Source organism: Pituophis catenifer, unplaced genomic scaffold (assembly GCF_029215685.1).
Source record: "Pituophis catenifer annectens isolate HBS135680 unplaced genomic scaffold, rPitCat1.0.hap2 SCAF_14, whole genome shotgun sequence".
NCBI lineage: Eukaryota > Metazoa > Chordata > Lepidosauria > Squamata > Colubridae > Pituophis > Pituophis catenifer.
Genome location: NW_027256894.1, coordinates 4,263,134 through 4,285,957, shown reverse-complemented (window position 1 = coordinate 4,285,957; position 22,824 = coordinate 4,263,134). Strand labels below are relative to the sequence as shown.

Below are 22,824 nucleotides of genomic sequence, written 5' to 3'. Positions count from 1 at the left end.
GGTGTGTAGTTGATCTTGTTATAATAGAATGATTTGAGGGAAAGGCATAGCTCCACAGCTGAAATCTGCTTGGCATGCACAAGTTCTCAAGTTCTATGCATGCATCTTCAGGAAAGGTTGGGAAGGATCTCTGCTTGAAGCCCTGAACTGGTTGGTCTGTAGACATTCCTCGTCTGTGTTTTCCAGCTGTGTCGAATTTTGGGTTCCATCACTTCCATTTAGCACGGACATCAGTCATCGTGAGACTGGGAAGGAGGATGATGAAATACAGCCTTCTCTTACTTGGTAGCTCTTCTTATGTAGGGATTGAATCTCCGTAATTCTTTGGCCAACGACTATTGCTGAAGAGTTCTGGGAACGGAAGTCTACACATCTGGAGAACACCAAGATCAAGGAAAGTTCTTGTAGTCCATCTCTACTAGAGTAAACCACGTTGATGAAGGATGCCACCAGCGTCCAATTCAGGTTTAGACAGTTGTCATGCTTGTTTGGATAAGGCCATCGATGGACATCTTTTATGGACTTAATCCTTGGTGCATCGCAAGCATGCCATCTTTATCAGCAGAAGGACCCAAAAGTGTAATTAGGAGTCCCTGGCTGCTTTTTGACTCCTGTGCTTTAGCTTCGTCCAGCCCATCTCCTATTCATTCCATTGCCAGAGAAAACAAGCATCTCGAGATTTGTCCCAATCCACACACTGCCGATGCCACCTGAGAACAGGCTGGCACGGATTCGGTTGCAGATTAGCATCGTTCAATCCCATCTCGTGAAGATGGATGGATGGAGACCAGCTCCTAAAGGTGGAACAATCAATGGATGCACGGGGTGGGCGAGGAGCAGAAGACGTCATGCTCAGTAGAGTAAAGCGCTTATGAACTTAACCTTCCATAAACTCTGTAGACCAAGAAGAATTTCTGAAGTTCTGCAGCCATAAAAGAACTGAATCCTTCACTCCGTATAGAATGAAAGAGTACCAAGTTATGGCGGCAGTGATTTTCTAAAGCACCTTGTCTCTTGAGTTCCTTGAAGAAGTACTTTCTGGACTACCCAGGAGGCTTCATAACTTATCCCAAAATCTGAAGGTCATGTCTCTCTCTCTCTCTCTCTTATTTTTTTTTTTTTTAGAAAAGAAGAATTCTTTAAGCAGATGATAATATAGTATAGATACAGCTATAAGAACTTGCAGCAAAAGGGTATTTTCTGACCTCTGTCCCCCTCCATTTTTTTTAAAGCCAAAAAAAAACCCAAAAATCAAATCGCACAAATGATCCAGAGTTGACCTTGGAGATAAATGGCTTTCCGATGTCGTCTTTCTGCTGTTGAACTCAAAGGAGCTTTCTTGGGTTTTTTTTCTTTTCTTTTCCTGCAACGTGTATAAAATTATTTTTGTCAAATAATAAAAGAGTTTTCATGCAGAAGCAAGTGGGCCCCAACAATTGTCTTTGGGTGCTCTTCCTTTTCCTCGCATATACAGCAGGATAAAACGGAAAAAAGATTGTCGTCTTTGTTGTGTCCGAGAACAATGCTCGCATGGCACATGGTTGGGGGAGGTTGGGTTGAGTTGGGATGTCCGGGTGGCCTGGCCCTTTAAGATGGCTTATCCCAGAGTGTCCCGTGAGTCGGGCTGTGTCTTAGTGGGACAATGTCATAGTGGCTGGGGATGTGGCTGTTTCTGGGAAGATCGTATGGATTTTGGATGTAACCAGCATTGCGGAGACGGATCTCTTGTACCACGCTGACCGTGGGCTCTGTGGAAAGAACAACAAAGAGACAAGGGTTTTTTTGGGGGGCCATCGTCAAGCATCTTTGGAAGAGCATTCACACAACTCAGAGCAGGGGTGTCGAACTTGATTTCATTGAGGGCCGCATCAGGGTTGTGTTTGACCATAGGGGGGCATGGCCAGGGTGGGTGTGGCCAGCTCAACGTCACTCATGTTGGGGTGCCTGTGGTGGCCTGAGCACTCTGCCAGCGAAAACAGGCTCCCAAGCTCGAGTTGCCCTAGGCAAGGGATGGGTGGGAAACTGATGAAGCAACACAGAAGCCAAATACAGGAGCACATTCCAGACACATCTCTCTCAAGGCTGTCTCCCAGGGTTACCCACAGCGGCCGGAGGAGAGTGATCTCTACAATCCGTGAAATTGCTCCTTGGCGAATGTGATTGATGACACATCCTGGGGGGAGGGTCATGATTGGGGCGTAAATTATGTGGGGTCAGAGTTGGCTTCACTTGGAACGTGCCGACATGAAGCTCCTAATAAATAACTGGATGTTATTTGGGCCATCGTCAAGCATCTTTGGAAGAGCATTCACACAACTCAGAGCAGGGGTGTCGAACTTGATTTCATTGAGGGCAGCATCAGGGTTGTGTTTGACCATAGAGGGGCGTGGCCAGGGCGGGCGTGGCCAGTTCAATGTCACTCATGTTGGGGTGCCTGTGGTGGCCTGAGCGCTCTGCCAGCGAAAACGGGCTCCCAAGCTCCATTTTCAGGTGCGACGGCCTCCTACAACCCTCTGCCAGCGAAAACAGAGCTCAGGAGCTTCGCTGTTTCCAGGGTGGCCCCCCGGACCAGATCTAAGCACCCCGTGGGCCAGATGCGCCCCCCGGGCCTTGAGTTTGACACCCCTGACTCAGAGACTCACTTCTCAAATGACATAGCAGACAATCCATTTCAAGAATCCCCAACCTTTTGGTCCTTCTATATAGGTAGTCCTCGACTTACGGCCACAATTTCTGTTGCTAAGAAATTGAGAGAGTTGTTAAGTGACCTTTGCCCCGTGTTATGATCTTTCTTGCTACTGTTGTTAAGTGAATCACGGCAATTGTTGATTTAGTAACCTGGTTGTTAAGTGAATCTGGCTTCCCCATTGAGTTTGCTGGTCAGAAGGTCACAAAAGGGGATCACGTGACCCCGGGACACTGCGACCGTCATAAATATGAACCAGTTGCCAAGCATCTGAAGTTTGATCACGGAACCATGGGGATGCTGCAACGGTCATAAGTGTGAAAAATGGTCATAAGTCGCTTTTTCCAGTGCCCTTGTGACTTCGAACGATCGCTAAACACACTGTCGTAAGTTGAGGACTGCCTGTATCAATAACCATTATGAAGGAATTGAATGAGGAAGCAGGAGTTCAAGAATGGTTTGACTTCCAAAGAGAAGATGGACCACTTGAGATTCCCATTTCAGATCTTCCTTCCAAGCCAGCAGGAGACCTGGAGATGTTTTAGTGGAAGGACCCCATTTTGCATCATTCCTTCATTTATGTCCAGCGGGTGGACAAGAGATGACAATAGGGCAGTTTACAGGAAAAGGACTCAAAAGTCAAGATGGACTCACAAACATGAGAGTGTTTTACATGTATTGCAATGCATATGTAATTTGCTAAGCATCCCTGGCCTGCTCTCGAGTTGCCATAGGCAAGGGGGATGGGAAATCAACGAAGCAGCACAGCAGCCAAATACAGAAGCACATTCCAGACACATCTCTCTCAAGGCTGTCTCCCAGGGTTACCCACAGCGGCCAGAGGAGAGGGATCTCTACAATCTGCAAAATTGCTCCTTTGGCGAATGTGATTGATGACACATCCTGGGGGGAGAGTCATGATTGGGGCGTAAATTACATGGGGTCAGAGTTGTCTTCACTTGAAACGTGCCGATGTGAAGCTCCTAATAAATAACTGGATGTCTTTTGAACCTTGGCTCAAGATTCATGATTTAATTAGGGCATCCGTCAAACCTTGACAGCATATTTTTTGCAATAAGGGGTGTTGTGGCAGCCATCTTGGCTTTTTGACAAACCCCCATCCCTACCCACACCCTACAGATTCCCCTATCATTTCCTCCTCCCTTCAGACACCTCTGAGTGACAACTACAAGTTGCCCACCTGGATTTGGATAACTTGTAGAGTCATGATTGTTACACCAAGATGGGAAGGCGAGTTATGTTGTGGGTCCCATCAATTAGGCATATACACCTGTTGGGTTGGACCATGAAAAAGGACCTTCTCAGCGGTGGCCCCTTCTCTATGGAACATCATTCCTTGGTGGGGGGAGGTGTATGATCAGCCCCCACCTTGTTTTTCTGAAAGACCCTCAAGATATGTCCCTGGGGCTGGAGACCATGAATGGAGCCAGAGTCGGTCAATTGGTTGCTTTGATTGTGTTGTTTCTGCCATGGAGGGGGTTGATTATAAAAACTCAGGGACTCAGCCAGTGGTGGGTTGCTCTCAGTTCGGCCCGGTTCGCGAGAGCCGGTAGCAGTGACGATATGATGTCACCGAACCAGTTCTCTGTCTTCGGGAGCTGGGCTCTCCTGCCCACCCCGGTGTTATGCCGACCTTAAATTTCTTCTTTTTTCGCCTAGCTGAGAGGTGCGGCAGAGCGGATTGCCGCACCTCAGCTGGGCAGATTCGCAACGCACTTGCGCAAAGTGCAAGTTTGGTGCGCAGGCGAGCAAACTGAGCATGCGCACGGCGATCGCGCGCAAAGCGCGCACACAAAGAGAACCGGTAGTAAAGCCACTTAGAACCCAACCCTGGACTCAGCATCGGCAGACCAGAGGTCATTAATGACATCTAAAAACTGATTGAGTTTTCACTGACATATTTCAATACATTTTGGGGAGAAACACCTGCAGTTGGTGTGGCAAGTGTTGGTACATTCCAATGACTCTCTGCCTATTTATTTTTTTAATTTTGACTGATGAAGTTACTTGGATGAGTAACAAAACGTCTCAAATTAACAAACTTTGGTCCAGTCGCCATGATTTAAACCTTTTTAAAGATGCTTTTGGCCTGCATGATTGAGTTTTCATCGACATATTCCATTTTATTCCCATAAGGACTGTGTTATATACTGTGTTAAGTAGCTGAAGGCTTATTAAACCAGCTTTGCACATACTGTATTTTTCAGAGTATAAGACGCTCCTACCTTTTTTGGTGAGGAAAAGAAGAAAAAGAAATCTCCCTCTGCCCCTGAGCAATTTTGCCTCCTTCCAGCAAACAGCACACAGCCTGCTTTACTTTCATTTTCATTTTCAGCATAGCTTGATTAGCACAAGGGGGAAAAAAAATCTGCTCCAGCAATTTACCTCCTTGCAGCAAGCAGCAGAGACCCTCGCAGCAATAGGCCATGGCAATCCCTGCAGCCTGAAACAGCTGTGAGTCGGGAGGCCGATCCAAGGGACAATAAACTAATTAGGCTGTGCTGAAGCTGAAATGGGCTGTTTCTTCTTGCTGCTTGCTGCAAGGAGGTAAATTGCTGGGAGGCAGAGGCCAAAGGGTGGGGCGCAGTGGATGGGAGGGGCTACATTCGGTGTATAAGACGCACCCAAATTTTCACCCCCTTTTAGGGGGGAAAAAGGTGCATCTTATACTCTGAAAAATACGGTAGGTTTTCTTCATTTTGTGTAACTTTTGTTTTACTATTTTTTAGGTTTTTTTTAAAAAAAAATATTGTTTGTATCCCACCTTCCTTCTGTTGTCGGTCTATGACTGTAAGAATACGATTTGATTTGTGTCTCCTCGCCAAAGAGAGGAAGCATCATTTATTCAAGATTTTGTCTGCTGGGGCAAGAGATACCCAACCCCTGACATGTCTAAGCTGAAATAAACTAAATACAGGTACTCCTTGACTTACAATTCATTTAGTGACTGAAATTACAGCAGCACTGAAAAAACTGACTTCTTTTTCACACTTATGACCGTTGCATCATCCACATGGTCACGTGATTTGCATTCAGAGCTTGACAACCGGTTCATATTTATGACGGTCGTAGTGTCCCGGGGATCATGTGATCCCCTTTTGCGACCGTCTGACAAGCAAAGTCCATGGGGAATCCAGATTCACTTAACAATGTTACTAATATAACAACTGCAGCATTTTGCTTAGCTACCATGGGAAGAAAAGTTTAAAAATAGAGCAAAACTCCATTTTGGTAGCCCTGGTAGCGCAGCAGACTAAAGCACTGTTATTAACATTAGCTGCCTGCAATTACTGCAAGTTCAAATCTCACCAGGCTCAAGGTTGACTCAGCCTTCCATCCTTCCTAAGGTAGGTAAATTGAGGACCCATATTGTGGGGGCAATAAGCTGACTTTGTATAAATATACAAAAGTATGAAGGCTATTGCTTAACGCACTGTAAGCCGCCCTGAGTCTCCGGAGGAGGGCTGCATATAGATCAAATTAAAAAACAAACAAACAACCTCATTTAATATGTCTCGCTGAGCAACGGAAATGTGGGCTCAATTGTGGTCGTTAAGTCGAGGACTACCTGCCCTAACTTCTCCAGCTGCTCTTCTCCGGGGACTTACCAACGTCGTAGATGTTTTTGTGAGCCGGCGAAGAGGTTGGCATGTCCAAATACGACGCGTCCCGGTGGGCAGGAGACTTCATTTCCACATAGCTGTTCTCGGGCGTTTTGCGGGTCAGGATGGGGGGGTCTCTGATGGTGGCGTAGGGGTTTTCGCTGCTGTTGAGGGAAGCGGAGCTGGAGCTGTGGGCGGATTCCTTCACGTAGTCTGCAAGACAAGAGGCCGGCTCGGTCTCTTAGCGGGCGGGAGCCACCGAGCCTCAAGGGAGGGGGTGAGGGGGGGTGGGAGAGGTTAGAGACCTAGCCCTCAACGCACACCAGCACGGGAACCCACCAGTTACGCCTCGGGAATGTCCGAACCACCAATGTCTCGCCAAACCATCTGCTCATCCAAACTCATGTGCAAGTCATGTCCTGAACATTTGGTGGGAAGAAAAACAACCCTTCAGTTCCACAGCTCTCACGGTTACAAAAGGGTCTCGTCGTGACGGTTACGTTACGTTTATTGCGCCCACGGTGCACTGGCCCACCTCCCGCCACCCGTGGAGGAGGAAGGTGCCACTCAAGGCCCTCAAGGAGCATGCACGGCCGTCTCCCTTGGATCTCCTCGGAGACCACGGCCAGGTAGCGGAACACCTGGTGGAGGGGCCTCAGCCATGGAGGAGGCCCCCCCTTCTGGGGAGCTCAACCTGGACTTCAGATTCAGCACTTTGGGGAACTGATTTATCTCTCGTGGGGCTGTCAGAATCAGCGCTGCCGCTAAAGCAGCTCTTCTCCTGATAGCTGCCGGTTCTTTCCTTCGGTTCCTTTGTAGCACAAAAACATGTGCAGAAGGAGGATTCCTTGCTAGTGATCTCCGCAGGAGGATAAAATCCTATTTTTTACTTTTATTTCCTCTATTCCTCAGCAAGGAGACCCCATCCTCCCCGTATTTTCCTCTTTCCACAATATTTGACCAACAAATGATGCTTCCAACAAAGGCTGGTACGCATGTATCTCCAGAAGCTTGCTTTATTTTGTCAAGCACAGTGTTTAAGCCTTATTCTGACAGTTGATCCTCGACTTACGACAGTTCGTTTAGTGACCTTATGATGACATCGAAAAAAGTGACTCATGACTGTTTTTCACATTTACGACCATTGCTGCATCCCTGTGGTCACGGGATCAAAATTCAGAGGCTTGGCCACTGTCTCATATTTATGACCATTGCAGTGTCCCAGGGGTCACACAATCCCTTTTTTGCGACAAGCAAAGTCGATGGGGAAACCAGATTCACTTAACAACCGTGTTACTAATGTGTAACAGCTGCATTGATTCTGCAGTTGTTAAAGTTGTTAAAACTGAGGCAAAGAAGATTGTAAAATGGGGCAAAACTCACTTAACACCTGTCTGGCTTAGCAACAGAAATTTTGGGTTCCCGTTGTGGTCGTAAATCGAGGACTGCCTGGATTAGATCAAGACATCATAGAGCAATTTAGCATCCACTGACAGTTTCATCATGTAAAAATTGCAAACATTAGACTCGTAGGAGAACCTGCAAGAGATCGGTCATCCTGGGGCTTTCAAGCTTCTGAAATTTATTTATTTATTTATTTATTTATTATTCATATTTCTATGCCGCCCACTCTCCGAGGACTCTGGGCGGCTTACACCAAAGACAGTATACTAAATAGCATATTGCCCCCAACAATCTGGGTCCTCATTTTACCCACCTCGGAAGGATGGAAGGCTGAGTCAACCTTGAGCCGGTGAGATTTGATCCGCTGATCTGCTGAACTAGCAGTCAGCTGAAGTAGCTGCAGTACTGCACTCTAACCACTGTGCCACCTCGGCTCATATGTCTTACTTGCAATGTTCAGAGCATTGCTTGGCATGTGCCTGATTTTTAAGGGGGGGGCATCCAAGAGACAGGCCACCCTACTTGCTCCTGAAAGCTCACCTGAATTAGCCCTCTTCCACTGCCTCCATGACTAACACCAGAATGGCCAGAATGCAGCAGACGTCGTCATTTTATATTTGGTTGAGAAGCAAATATTTTTGTGATGGGTTGGGATACATTTTTGCACCATCAGGGTCTGGTATACATATGAAAAACGGTTGCAGGAACTGGGTATGGCCAGTCTAGGGAAAAGAAGGACTAGGGGGGACCTGATAGCAGTATTCCAGGATTTGAGAGGCTGCCACAAAGAAGATGGGATCAAATTATTCTCCAAAGCAGCAAAAGGCAAGACAAGAAACAATGGATGGAAACTAACCAAAGAGAGAAGCAACCTGGAACTAAGGAGAAACTTCCTAACAGCGAGGACAATTAACCAGTGGGACGGAAGTTGCCTTCAGAAGTTGTGGGTTTTGCCATCACTGGAGGTATTTAAGAAGAAACTGGAAAGCCACTTATCTGAAATGGTATAGGGCAGTGATGGCTAACCTTTTTGCCATCGCGGGCCAAAAGCGGGCCAATGCCCACACCCATAATTCAATGCCCCCTGCCCCCGCCTCCCCTCTTTTAGCACATGATGGCACATTGGGCCTGGTAGGCCCGTTTTTCACCCTCCCCAGGCTCCAGAGTCTTTCTAGAAGCCTGGGGAGGGTGAAAACGGCCTTCCCCCCCCGAAGGCCCTCCAGAGGCTGGAAACAGCCCATTTCCCAACTTCCGGTGGGACCGGAAGGCCCAAAAATCAACTGGCCGGTGCACGCATGCGCGCTAGAGCTGAGCTGTGGCACCCGTGCCATAGGTTCGCCATCACGGACTTATAACAACCTGGTTGCTAACTTAATAACTGCAGTGATTCACTGAACAACTCTGGCAAACGGGGCCAAGTTCACTTAACAAATGTTTCGCTTAGCAAAAGAAATTTTGGGGTCATTTGTGGTCATAAGCCAAGGACTATCTGTATGGCACAAGGGGGAAATCATTAAATTTGTGGCTGGATCGTAATCGTGTCAACTCTATTCAAATTAATTCAATGTAGATGCAGATGAAATGAATTCAGGTTCTTTGAGCTTTGATTCACCTTGACACACTAATCCCAGGGATGCCAAAGGAAGAGAATGCTAAACACGGACATCTCCTAACCCTCCCCAAAGAGAACATCTGGGCGAGGAGGATTGGCATTCTTCTGGCATATTACTTGGAAGTTTTAATTTTGCTTTCAGAGTATTTTTTCTTTTCTTTTTGTGCAAGACAATTTGAACCATGGAGGAAAAGCTGTACCAACAGGTACATATCATCCTTCAAAAGCATTTCAGATTCATCATTTCGGTAAAGCAGAAAATGCAGGGGGGGGGGGAAGGAGGGGAGTATTTTCTAATTCCTCTGCCCCCTCCAACCCTTTTCAAATTGAAGGCCTGTGCTGGAGATTTGCAGAAATGAACCTTCCTTATTCGCTATGATTGTATAACTATATTTACAATACAATACAATAATATATAATTATACTGTATATAGTCTCTCTCTCTCTCTCTCTCTCTCTCTATACACACACACACATATATAAATACACACACACACACACACACACACACACACACACACACACACACAGAGTTACATGCATACAAACACTAACCAAGGAGAGAATCAACCTGGAATAAGGAGAAATTTCCTGACAGTGAGAACAAGGTTGACTTCAGAAGTTGTGGGTGCTCCACCATGTCCGGAATGGAAGGTTCTCCTGCTCGAGCAGGGGGTTGGACTAGAAGACCTCCAAGATCCCATCCAACTCTGTTATTCTATGTTCTATATTTTATGATCTATACCTACATAGGATTCCTACGGTTTGACCAGATGAAAAGCGAAACGGAGGATTGGTGCATTTTCTTTTGGTCACAATAGAAAATCAACCATTACAAATTTCCATCGCGTACATTCATTCATACTTCCATTCATTAGTTTCTCCAAAACTAGCAGGTCTCTAAAAGAACCCATGACGACCCAGATAATCTGTTTTAAGGAACATCCCTCCCTTGGCCTCTTCAGTCAGTTTGGGGTAGTAGTTACCGTGTTTCCCCGAAAATAAGACATCCCCTGATAATAAGCCCACTTGGGCTTTTGAGTGCATGCACTAAAATAAGCCCTCCCCGAAAATAAGCCCTCCCCAAAAATAAGTCCTCTCCAAAAATATTTAAATGCATGCGCAACCGGTCCCTGCCATTTCCTCTGGTTAGGGTTAGGGAGACAGAGCTGGAAATCAGGTAAGACGGCAAGAGGAGCCCCGTCTTGCTCCATGTGCCCCAAAATAATAAGACCTCCCCGAAAATAAGGCCAAGCACTTATTTCAGGGTTCAAAAAGGAACCCTCTTACCAAGGAAAGAGCCTTGGTACTACAGTGGTTTAAAGCACCCTGTTATTAACACAGCTGCCTGCAATTTACTGCTGGTTCGAATCTCTCCAAGGCTCAAGGTTGACTCAGCCTTCCATCCTTTCTAAGGTAGGTTAAATGAGGACCCAGTTTGTGGGGGCAATAAGCTGACTTTGTATAAATATACAAAAGTACGAAGGCTATTGCTTAACGCACTGTAAGCCGCCCTGAGTCTCCGGAGAAGGGCGGCATATAAATCAAATTAAAAAAAATATATATATATAAGACAGGGTCTTATTTTCGGGGAAACACGGTAAATCTGCTACACAAGGAGACCCACGTTCTGGTCCTCTCTTAGGGCTGGAAGCCAGCTGTGCGACTTTGAACCAGCCCTTCTCAGTCCTTTTGCCCTTGGCTGAGAAGATGAAAAACTTCTAAAACCGAGAAGAAGAAAAACATTCCAGAAGTGGACAAAAAAAAAAAAAAAAATAGAAATAAATGCCTAGATTGAGAAATTGAAGACAATCCTGGAAGACGATATTTTATGAAAGCTCTCCTACACAGAGTTGTCTTTTTTTTTTTGTCCCCAGAAACTGAGCTTGACCCAACGGCCATACCAACAATTCTCTTGGTTAGGTTGAAAGCTCATCCAAGTAATGGGATGAGAAGGAATAGAGAGAAGGCGGCGGAAGCTACCGGCAAGAAACTGCAAGAATAGGCAGGGGTCACGCAAGGGCTGGAGCACATCCTTCGGCTGAATCGTTTTCAAAGTTCTCCCAATACACTTCTTCTTGTAATAGTTCAAAAAGAAGCCTGAAGAAAATGAAAGTACAGATCTTTATAATTAAAAGCAAGCCAATGTCTGTGTGAACTGAGGAATCTCATTGATGGTCCCTGGTGTCTCTTACAGGCTGCTCCCAACTCTTGAAAGGGTATTGCTGGATGAAGGAATTAATTGCCCCACCAGGAACATCAGAAGCGGCTTCAACTAATTATGAACATCCACCACTGAACTCAAGTCTACATCCAAGCTACAGGAGATGCACTTCCTCCACTCTTGTCAAGTTTGGAATCGGGGGTGTCACAAAACACACGTTTAAAAAAAAAAAGAGAGCTTTTTGATTGCCATCTTGAATTGTTTTTAACCATATCCTGAAGGCACCGTAGCTTGGAACGTCAAAGCTTTCTATCAGAAGCAATATCAGAAATTCTGTCTTTCTGTGGGCAAAATATTGTGTTCGTGTGTGTGTGTGTGTTTGTGGGTCTCCTTGCACACTCTACAAAAAGCTTGGCCTGAGGAATTCTGCTCATTTTCATTCCTGGCTCCCATTCAATGTAGAACTTAGAATCATAGGGATGGAAGGGATCTTGGAGGTCTTCTAGTCCAGGAGTCTCCAACCTTGTTAACTTTAAGACTTGTGGACTTCAACTCCCAGAATTCCATAGCCAGCAAAAGGGAGTTGAAGTCCACAAGTCTTAAAGTTGACAAGGTTGGAGACCCCTGTTCTAGTCCAACCCACTGCTCAAAGAGGAGGTAGAACTCTTCCTTGTATTACGGATGCGATGATCTAGATCAGTGGTGAAATCCAATTTTTTTTACTACCGGTTCTGTGGGTGTGGCTTGGTGGGCATGGCAGGGGAAGGATACTGCAAAATCCCCATTCCCACCCCACTCTGGGGCCAGCCAGAGGTGGTATTCAGGAACTGGGCATGGCTAGTCTAGTGAAGAGAAGGACCAGGGGAGACACGATAGTAGCAGGCTTCCTATATTTGAGGGGCTGCCACAGAGAAGAAGGGGTCAAGCTATTCTCCAAAGCACCCGAAGGCCAGACAAGGAATAATGGATGGAAACTGATCAAGGAGAGATTCAACCTGGAAATAAGAAGGAATTTTCTGACAGTGAGAACAATCAACCAAGTTGCCTTCAGAAGTTGTGGGAGCTTCATCCCTGGAAGTTTCCAAGAAGAGACTGGACTGCCATCTTCAGAAATGGTGTAGGGTCTCCTGCTTGGACGAGGGGGGTTGGACTAAATGACCTACGAGGTCTCCTCCAACTCTGTTATTCTGTTAAACATGAATTTGGGCAAACTCAGGGAGACAGTAGAAGACAAGAAGGCTTGGTTTCCTTGTATACGTGATGTACAATGACAATAAAGGCTATTATTATTGGTGCGCTATGGTCCATGGGTTGCGAAGAGTAGGATGCAACTTAGCAACTCAAGAACAACAACAAAACCCTTGCTCCCTCTGATCTTGAGCTGGGAGAAGATGCTGGGATGAAGGTCAAGCCCTACCTGCTCAAGGGATAGGAGAAGAAATGCCATGTTGCTGTTTTTCAGCCAAAGCAAAGAGCAGGCAAGTGAGAAGAAAGCTCACTTGTCAAGGTGTGGCAGAAAGTCAACGGGGTGCTAAGGCAGGGGTGAAATGCTCCTGGTTCGGACCAGATTGCCTGATCCGGTAGCGATGGTGGCGGGTGGTTTGGAGAACCGATAGCAAAAATCCCTGCACCCCCCCCCCCCAATGCCCAGCTGAATCACACAATCATCAGAGGCTTTTTATTTTTTTTTACTTTTAAAAGCATTTTTTCTACAACCTCTTCCGACGAAAAAATGCTTTTAAAAGTAAAAAAAAAAAGCCTCTGATGATCGCGTGGCTCAGCTGGGATCCTCAGAGGCTTTTCAAAGCATTTTTTTATGCAACCTCTTGACCGAAGAGGTGGTAAAAAAAAATGCTTTGAAAAGTCTCTGACGATCCCAGCTGAGTTGCCTGATCTGCAGAGGCTTTTCAAAGCATTAGAAAAAATGCTTTGAAAAGTTAAAAAAAAAAAGTTGGTCACGCCCCCATCACATTAACCCCCCAAGCCACGCCCACAGAACCGGTAGTAACACATTTTACAGTTCACCCCTGTGCTAAGCATTACTGGGGCTGGGGAATTCTGGGAGTTGAAGTCCACCAATCTTAAAGCCGGCAAGGTTGAGAAATACTGTTTCACAGAGATGTTCCTGATCCAGCCAGCCATTCCAGAAATGGCACCTCATCTTCCCACACCTTGGTTTTTATTTTCCAACTGACTCGGATTTCTGTGGTTGGGGATCAGAAAGCCGCAGCCTCCTCAGCGTTTCATCACAGCTCTGCAAACCCCACAGAGTGTCCTGAGAGCTGGTTTTGCAGTGGCTTCATTTTGCGTCCTGCAACATTTGCTACGAAGGCAATTTGCTAACATGCGGGCAGAGGCTGCTCCAGACATGGTGCTTATGGTTAATTGTATGCCCTGGGATTTGAAACCCAGCAGATTAAAGTTGGTGCATCTCTTCTGAAGTCCATGCCTCCAACTAAGGAGTAATTCCCTGTCAGTGAGAACAATTAACCAGTGGAACTGCTTGCTTCTGGAAGTTGTGGGTGCTCCATCTCTGGAGGTCTTTAAGAAGAGATTGGACTGCCGTTTGGATGGAATTGTGTGGAGGTTGGACTAGGAGCTCTCCAAGGTCCTTCCAAGGCTGTTATTCTTTCAGATTCTGTTAAGCACTGAGGCCTGCAAGAGAAGGCTTGCATGGATGGGGGCAGCCTAGAGTTTGGTTTAGACTTGTCCACAACTATGCATACCTACATTGCAAAAGGGTTGGTGTCAGGGGTGAAATCCAATTTTTTTTTACTACTGGTTCTGTGGACGTGGCTTGGTGGGCGTGGCAGGGGAAGGTTACTGCAAAATCTCCATTCCCACCCCACTCCTGGGGGAAGGATACTGCAAAATCTCCATTCCCTCCCCACTCCAGGGAAAGGATACTGCAAAATCTCCATTCCCACTCCACTCCTGGGGGAAGGATACTGCAAAATCTCCATTCCCTCCCCACTCCAGGGAAAGGATACTGCAAAATCTCCATTCCCACTCCACTCCTGGAGGAAGGATACTGCAAAATCCCCATTCCCTCCCCACTCCTGGGGGAAGGATACTGCAAAATCTCCATTCCCTCCCCACTCCAGGGAAAGGATACTGCAAAATCTCCATTCCCACTCCACTCCTGGAGGAAGGATACTGCAAAATCTCCATTCCCTCCCCACTCCAGGGAAAGGATACTGCAAAAGCTCCATTCCCACTCCACTCCTGGAGGAAGGATACTGCAAAATCCCCATTCCCTCCCCACTCCTGGGGGAAGGATACTGCAAAATCCCCATTCCCTCCCCACTCCAGGGAAAGGATACTGCAAAATCCCCATTCCCACCCCACTCCAGGGAAAGGATATTGCAAAATCTCCATTCCCTCCCCACTACAGGGGAAGGATATAGCAACATCTCCATTCCCTTCCCACTCCAGGGAAAGGATATTGCAAAATCTCCATTCCCTCCCCACTACAGGGGAAGGATATAGCAACATCTCCATTCCCTCCCCATTCCAGGGGAAGGATACTGCAAAATCCCCATTCCCTCCCCACTCTAGGGGAAGGATACTGTAAAATCTCCATTCCCACCCCACTCCAGGGGAAGGATACTGCAAAATCCCCATTCCCACCCCACTTTGGGGCCAGCCAGAGGTGGTATTTGCTGGTTCTCCAAACTACTCAAAATTTCCGCTACCAGGGGAAGGATACTGCAAAATCCCCATTCCCTCCCCACTCCAGGGAAAGGATACTGCAAAATCTCCATTCCCTCCCCACTCCAAGGGACAAATACTGCAAAATCCCCATTCCCTTCCCACTCCAGGGAAAGGATATTGCAAAATCTCCATTCCCTCCCCACTACAGGGGAAGGATACTGCAAAATCCCCATTCCCACCCCACTCTGGGGCCAGCCAGAGGTGGTATTTGCTGGTTCTCCAAACTACTCAAAATTTCCGCTACCGGTTCTCCAGAACCTGTCAGAACCTGCTGGATTTCACCCCTGATTGGTGTGTAAGTGTAGGTGGCAGATGGTTGCAGACGGGCTGATGCACACCTCTCCCAAATATCAACTATGGGTTGTGTGGAGAGGTTGCATCCTCCATGTTGACCAGCTGATCCACCTACGTTATCCATGCTTTGTTGTTTGAAGACCAACAACGTATACAGGTAGTCCTCGGCTTACAACAGTTCATTTAGTGACCACTCAAAGTTACCACAGGGCTGAAAAAAGTTGCCTATGATCGTTTTTCACACTTACAACCATTGAAGCATCCCCACGGTCAGATGATCGAAATTCAGATGCTTGTCAAGTGGTTCATACTTACGACGGTTGCCGTGATCCGCTTTTGCAACCTTCTGACAAGCAAAGTCAATGGGGAAGTCAGATTCACTTAACAACCGGGTTACTAACTTATTGACGGCAGTGATTTTTTTTTTAAAAAAAATTTGATTTATATGCTGCCCTTCTCCGGAGACTCAGACCGGCTTACAATATGCTAAGCAATAGCTGTCATACTTTTGTATATTTATACAAAGTCAGCTTATTGCCCTCACAATCCGGGTCCTCATTTTACCTACCTTAGAAAGGATGGAAGGCTGAGTCGACCTTGAGCCTGGCAAGATTCGAACCAGCAGAAATTGCAAGCAGCAGATGTTAATCTGTTAATAACAGTGCTTTAGTCCACTGTACTACAGGCTCTTCCTTTTTAAGCAATAGCCTTCATTCTTTTGTATATTTATACAAAGTCAGCTTATTGCCCCCACAAACTGGGTCCTCAATTTACCTACCTTAGAAAGGATGGAAGGCTGAGTCAACCTTGAGCCTTGGCGAGATTTGAACTTGCAGTAATTGCAAGCAGCAGATGTTAATCACAATGCTTTTAGTCTGCTGAGCCACCAGGCCCTTTTTGCTCAAGAACTCAGCAAGAAAGATAATAAAATGGGGCAAAACCTCAGTTAACGAATGTTGTGAATGCTCAATTGTGGTCGAGGACATAATTGCAGCAGCGATGCCAACATCTTTGAACAACGGATGCATCCATTCCCTGACATTTAGTGATTCAAGCGTAAGACTGAATTGGAGGCCTCGTCCGTCCATCCAAATAGCTCCCACCCTCCCACACAGAGAGATATTTGTTCCCTTTGCAAATCTGGAAATCAGTGCGGCCTTCTAGCGGTTTCCATGGCGATGGCCTCTGGTCAGGAGCTCCAACTTGGAATTAGCAAGAGAGACATGATGCGTGCCAAGGGATTCCTGCATTTCAGGCTAGAGCCTGGTATTCTCCTTATTTATTGGTTAAATTTACAGGTATTCGTCAACTCACGACAATGATTGAGCCCAAAATTTAGGTTGCTAAGTAATTTAGGTTGTTAAGTGAGTTTTGTCCCATTTTACGCCACATTTGTCAAGTGAATCTAACACAGTGTTTCTCAACCTTGGTAGCTTGAAGATGGGTGGACTTCAACTCCCAGAATCCCCCAGCCAGCAACGCTGGCTGGGGGATTCTGGGAGTTGAAGTCCACCCATCTTCAAGCTTCCAAGGTTGAGAAATACTGATTCTAACAGATTCTAACAGGTTATCAGAGTTGGAAGGGACCTTGTAGGTCATCTAGTCCAACCCCCTCTCCAAGCAGAAGACCTTACACCATTTCCGACAGATGGCAGTCCGGTCCCTTCTTGAAAGCCTCCAGGGATGAAGCTCCCACAACTTCTGAAGGCAACTTCTGTTCCATCACCGAATCACTGCAGTTGTGAAGTTAGTAACAAGGTTGTTAAGTGAATCTGGCTCTCCCATTGACTTTGCTTGTCAGAAGGTAGCAAAAAGTTGATCGCGTGACTTTGGGACACAGCAACGGTCATAAATACAAACCAGCTGTCGAGGGTCTGAATGTGGATCCCATGATCATGGGGAGGCTGCAAAAGTTGTACCTGTAAAAAACGGTCAACAGTCACTTTTTTCAGTGATGTCGTTATGTCAGTCGCTAAGCGGATTTTTTTTAAAAGTTGTGGGAGCTTCATCCCTAGCTTCCAAGGAGCTTCATCCCAAGCTTTCAAGGAGAGACTGGACTGCCATTGGTCAGAAGTGTTGTAGGGTCTCCTGCTTGGGTGGGGGGTTGGACTAGATGCCTTCCCAGGTCCCTTCCAACTCTGTTAATCTGTAAAACACATTAGTTATCTATCTTCATGGACCATGTGATAGAAACACAGAATCATAGGGCTGGAAGGAACTTGGAGATCTTCTAATCCAACCCTCCGCCCAAGCAGGAGACCCTACACCATTTCTGACAGATGGTGGTCCAGTCTCTTCTTATTTCCAGGTTGAATCTCTCCTTGTCCAGTTTCCATCCATTAATCCTTGTCTGTCCTCATAGGGCTGGGAAGGAACTTGGAGATCTTTTTGTAGTCCAACCCTATGCCCGAGACAGGAGACCTTATACCACCCTGGAGAAATGGCTATCCAATCTTTCCTTGGAAAACTCCAGCATCCACAACTCTGAATGCAGTTTGATAGAGCTAAGCAAATAAAGGATATATCATGGCTTTGTACAGCTTTGCTAAGACGGTGTTGAGATCTAAGGACAGCACACAAATCCATTTTAGCCAAGGCATCCATTGGATGTAACTTTTTTTTTTAAAAAAAGGACAAGATGGTGGCCTTGTTAGTGTCGCTGAAGCTCTGGCCATTTGGTGTGTGATGCACATAAAAGTACATAAAGCTTTGATCATATTGTCGCAGCCATTACTTTGAGTTTTGTTTAACCATACCCAGCAGTTACCTTTGTAGTCCATCCTGTTCTATGCACTCAGCCACGCAGCCTCCTAAATTCCCCCTTTTGATATCTATGCCTTTGACAAACAAACACCTAATCAATCGTATTCAGAAGTCCCCGAGATTCCAGCCAATAACGGGACCCTCCTAGCTGACAGGCAATTAAAATGGAAAGCAGGACGAAAATAAAATAAAATGCGGGTATTAGTGTATGATGAGAGAGGACCCAAACACCCCTCCGCTATAATACCTTTAAATCAAAAGCAAAGATTTCAGGCTAATTAGCAGGACCTCGTAAATGAAACGAACCTTTCTGATGTTCCGAAGATGAAAGAAAACGTAACAAGGAGACAGATGCATAATTTTGCTCAGGATGAAGGAGATGAATGGATCTGAAAGGGGGAAGCAACAGGCTCACTCACGCCAAAGTACCTTCTCCTGAAAAATCATCAGATTTCCAATGAAATGTACCCCATTTCCCTGAAAATAAGACCCAACCGGAAAATAAGCCCTAGCATGATTTTTCAAGATGCTCGTAATATAAGCCCTACCCCCAAAATAAGCCCCAGTTAAGCTTGTCAGCAAATGGAGGCGTTTAGTACTGTATTTCCCCCAAAATAAGACTCAACCGGAAAATAAGCCCTAGCATGATTTTTCAGGATGCTCGTAATATAAGCCCTACCCCAAAAATAAGCTCCAGTTAAGATTGTCAGCAAACGGAGGCGTTTAGTACTGTATTTTCCCCAAAATAAGACCTAACCGGAAAATAAGCCATAATGCGTCTTTTGGAGCAAAAATTAATATAAGACCCGGTCTTATTTTGGGGGAAACACGGTAGGTTGAATGCCTTGGTTGCTTTTCTAACCACAACTTTTCCCATTGTGGATGGTTCATCTACAATGAACCTGCGGCCGGGTGGAGGGGCCCCGGCTGCGGCTGGCTGGGATAGAACTTGCTGCAGGGCTGCTCCTGGTTGCTGCATTCCAACTGGCTGCTGGGAGACTTGCTGGGCTGGAGTGATGGGGGGCAACCTCATTGGCTGCTGGGGGAGGGGGCCCGGCTGTTGAGCTGCTTGCTGTGGGGGAGGGAGGGGGGCACTCCAGCCGGCTGCCAGGATCGTTGGGCCATAGGGGGGCCATGGGGATCCCTGGAAGCTTGGAACAGACGGCACGGGATACCACTGGCACTGGACCCATCTCTGGATGGGGATAAAACCCCCATTCTGGCGGTATACTCTCAGCAGGAGGTAGCGCGAAGGCAGGCTGGCAAGGGCCCCCAAAAGGGGGGTTGTGCATTCCGTCAAGAGTTGGTCCTAACTCTTCACGTGGGTGAAGAGTTGAGACCAAACTAAGATACAGGTTTACCTAGAAGTACACAGTGGTGTCAATTTAATACAGGTAGTCCTCGACTTATAATAGTTTGCTTAGTGACCGTTGGAAGTTACAATGGCACTGAAAAAAGTGACTTAGGGCCTTTTTCACCCTTATGACCATTGCAGCATCCCCATGGTCACATGATCACAAATCAGACGCTTGGCAACTGGCTCATATTTATGACGGTCGCAGTGTCCCGGGGTCACGTGATCCGCTTTCGCGACCTTCTGACAAGCAAAGCCCATGGGGGAAATCAGATTCACTTAACAACTATGTGACTAATTTAACAACGGCAGTGATTCACTCAACAACTGTGGCAAGAAAGATCGTAAAATGGGGCAAAGCTCACTTAACAAATGTCTCACTTGGCAACATAAATTTTAGGCTCAATTGTGGTCGTAAACGTAAATTGAGAACTATCTGTAACTGGTACCTGAATTAGCTTTAATCTCTTTCTCTTTCTCTCTTCTCTCCCCACCCCCTTTTATTATGTCTACTAGATTACAGGTAGTCCTTAACTTGAGACCACAATGGGGATCAGAATTTCAGTTGCTAAATGAGTCGGTCCCGATTTTACGATCTTTTTTGAGATGGTTGTTAAACAAATCACTAAAGACATTAAGCAAATCTGGCTTCCCCCATTGACGTTGCTTGTCAGAAGCTGGCTGGGAAGGTGGCAACTGGGGATCACCTGATCCCAGAATCTTGCAACCATCATAAATACAAGCTGTTTTCCAAGCGCCTGGTTTTGATCCTGTGATCCTGGGGATTGTTGCGGCCCTTGTAGGCGAGGAGTGATTGTGACTCACTTAAGTAACTTTGAGCAGTTGCTAAATGAATAGTTGTACATCGAAAATTACCTGTAAAAACTGGAGACAAGTTTATTTTGCTTTATTATCTTTACTGCACTTGATAAATGTTAGGGTATTTCTAAAGTTAATAATGGCAAAAATAATGAATAAATGTTGAATTTGACTAGAACCAGATATCGGGAGCAACTCATAGGTAAATGAGATTGATTGTGTGCCATTAAGTCAGTATTGATTCTCGGGGACCACAGAGATAGATTACATAAATAAATAGAAAAATGTTAAGATTTATAATAATATTAATGACATATAATTAATAAGATGGTGTAAGATATATAATTAAAAAGATGTATAATTAATATCAATAATAATGGTCAAATTATTATTGATATTAACTGTAAATCTTTTTAATTACATATTTTGCATATTGTTATTATAAATACCTAATACAATATTAATTATATTGCTCTCATTATTATTGGGTTATTTCTTTATTGTTCTCCCTTCTGAGGGAGCCAAGATTTATTGTCTAAAGGAACATAACACGGGTAATTTTAAATAAAACCATTGTAATAAAATTAACTCATGAAAAAAAATCTATTTATGTGGTCACTAAGAGTCAAAACCAACCTGATGGCACATAATCAATCCATCATTCAAAAAATCAAATTAATCAATCCATCGGAATCAGCAAGATTCAAATAAATCAGGATAAAGATTTATTTTGAACAAAGAAACATAATACAACCGCCACCTATTTGAGAACTTTTAAACTTCCTATCCAATTGTGGTGTACTATTTATAATAATAATGTGTCAATTGTTATCAAGATATTATTCTTATTGTTTTATTTCTATATTCGTTCTTCCTCCTGAAGTCTGTGAGATTGATTGTCTACAACAGAGGTCTTCAAACTTGGCAGCTTGAAGACTTGTGGACTTCAACTCCCAGAATTCTCCAGCCAGCATAGCTATGCTGGCTGGAGAATTCTGGGAGTTGAAGTCCACAAGTCTTCAAGCTGCCAAGTTTGAAGACCTCTGGTCTACAAGAACACAGCCTATATATAAAATCTTAAATAAAACTATTGTAATAAAATCAACTCAGGGAGAAAAATCTAGCTACGTGGTTGCTAAGAATCAACAGCACCTCGACGGCATGCCCACAATCCATCATATAAATGTACAATCTATCAAAATCAACAAGAAATAAAACACTTTTATAGGATTTCAGCAAAGAAGCTTAATACAACAGCAATCTAGAGGAGAACTTCTGGACTTCGTGAGACTAGGATTGTCTCGCCAATTGTGATGCTCAACTGGCATGACTTCCATCATTTAATGGAAGGGGCCTGGGACAGGGAGTTAGCAGAACTCCCCTTAATCTGATTTACAGTTTAACAGAGTTGGAAGGGACCTTGTAGGTCATCTAGTCCAACCCCCCCCGCCCAAGCAGGAGACCCTACACCATTTCTGACAGATGGCAATCCAGTCTTTTCTTGAAAGCCTCCACAATTTCCAAAGGCAACTTCTGTTCCATGGGTTGATTGTTCTCACTGTCAGGAAATTTCTCCTTATTTCTAGGTTGAATTTCTCCTTGATCAGTTTCCATCCATTATTCCTTGTCTGGCCTTCAGGTGCTTTGGAAAATAGCTTGACCCCCTTCCTCCTCTCTGTGGCAGCCCCTCAAATATTGGAAGACTGCTATCCTGTCTCCCCTGGTCCTTCTCTTCACTAGACAAGCCATGTCCAGTTCCTGCAACTGTTCATCATATGTTTTAGCCTCCAGTCCCCTAATCATCCTGGTTGCTCTTCTCTGCACTCTTTCTAGAGTCTCAACATCTAGTGTGGTGACCAAAACTGGAAGCAGTATTGTAGGGTTCAATCATTGGGGTTTGGTTCCTAGGAAGAGTCTTGGTTGCCAAACCCAAGGTGAGTTGAACCAAATCAGATCCTCAGCAAGATTTTCACATCTAATCTTAGTCTCTGGATTGAATAGTACAAAGGATGTCAGGCAGGGGTGAAATGTAAAACGTGTTACTACCGGTTCTGTGGGCATGGCTTGGTGGTGGTGATGTAATGTGACTGGTTGGGCATGGCCAACTTTTTTAAAAAAAAAACTTAATTTTTTCTAAATGCTTTTTGGTGATCAGGCAACTCAGCTGGGATCGTCAGAGACTTTTCAAAGCATTTTTTTACCACCTCTTCAGACAAGAGGTTGCAGAAAAAAATGCTTTGAAAAGCCTCTGACGATCCCAGCTGAGCCACGCGATCATCAGAGGCTTTTTTTTTTACTTTTAAAAGCATTTTTTCGTCGGAAGAGGTTGTAGAAAAAATGCTTTTAAAAGTTAAAAAAAAGCCTCTGATGATTGTGCGGCTCAGCTGGGCA

The 22,824-nt window shown here is 45.4% G+C and overlaps 1 protein-coding gene across 1 annotated transcript in view; it reads right to left on the bottom strand.

The window, feature by feature from the left end:
• Positions 1-1,361: 1,361 nt before the first annotated feature.
• Positions 1,362-22,824, bottom strand: part of MEGF11 (multiple EGF like domains 11) — a 478,493-nt gene continuing 457,030 nt past the window's right edge. Inside the window, exons 18-19 of the mRNA XM_070953314.1 lie at positions 6,316-6,522; positions 1,362-1,748 (exon numbers count right to left, since the gene is read on the bottom strand). Coding sequence (XP_070809415.1) covers positions 1,588-1,748; positions 6,316-6,522 — 368 coding nt within the window. The 3' untranslated portion in view covers positions 1,362-1,587. The remainder of the gene's footprint in view (positions 1,749-6,315; positions 6,523-22,824) is intronic.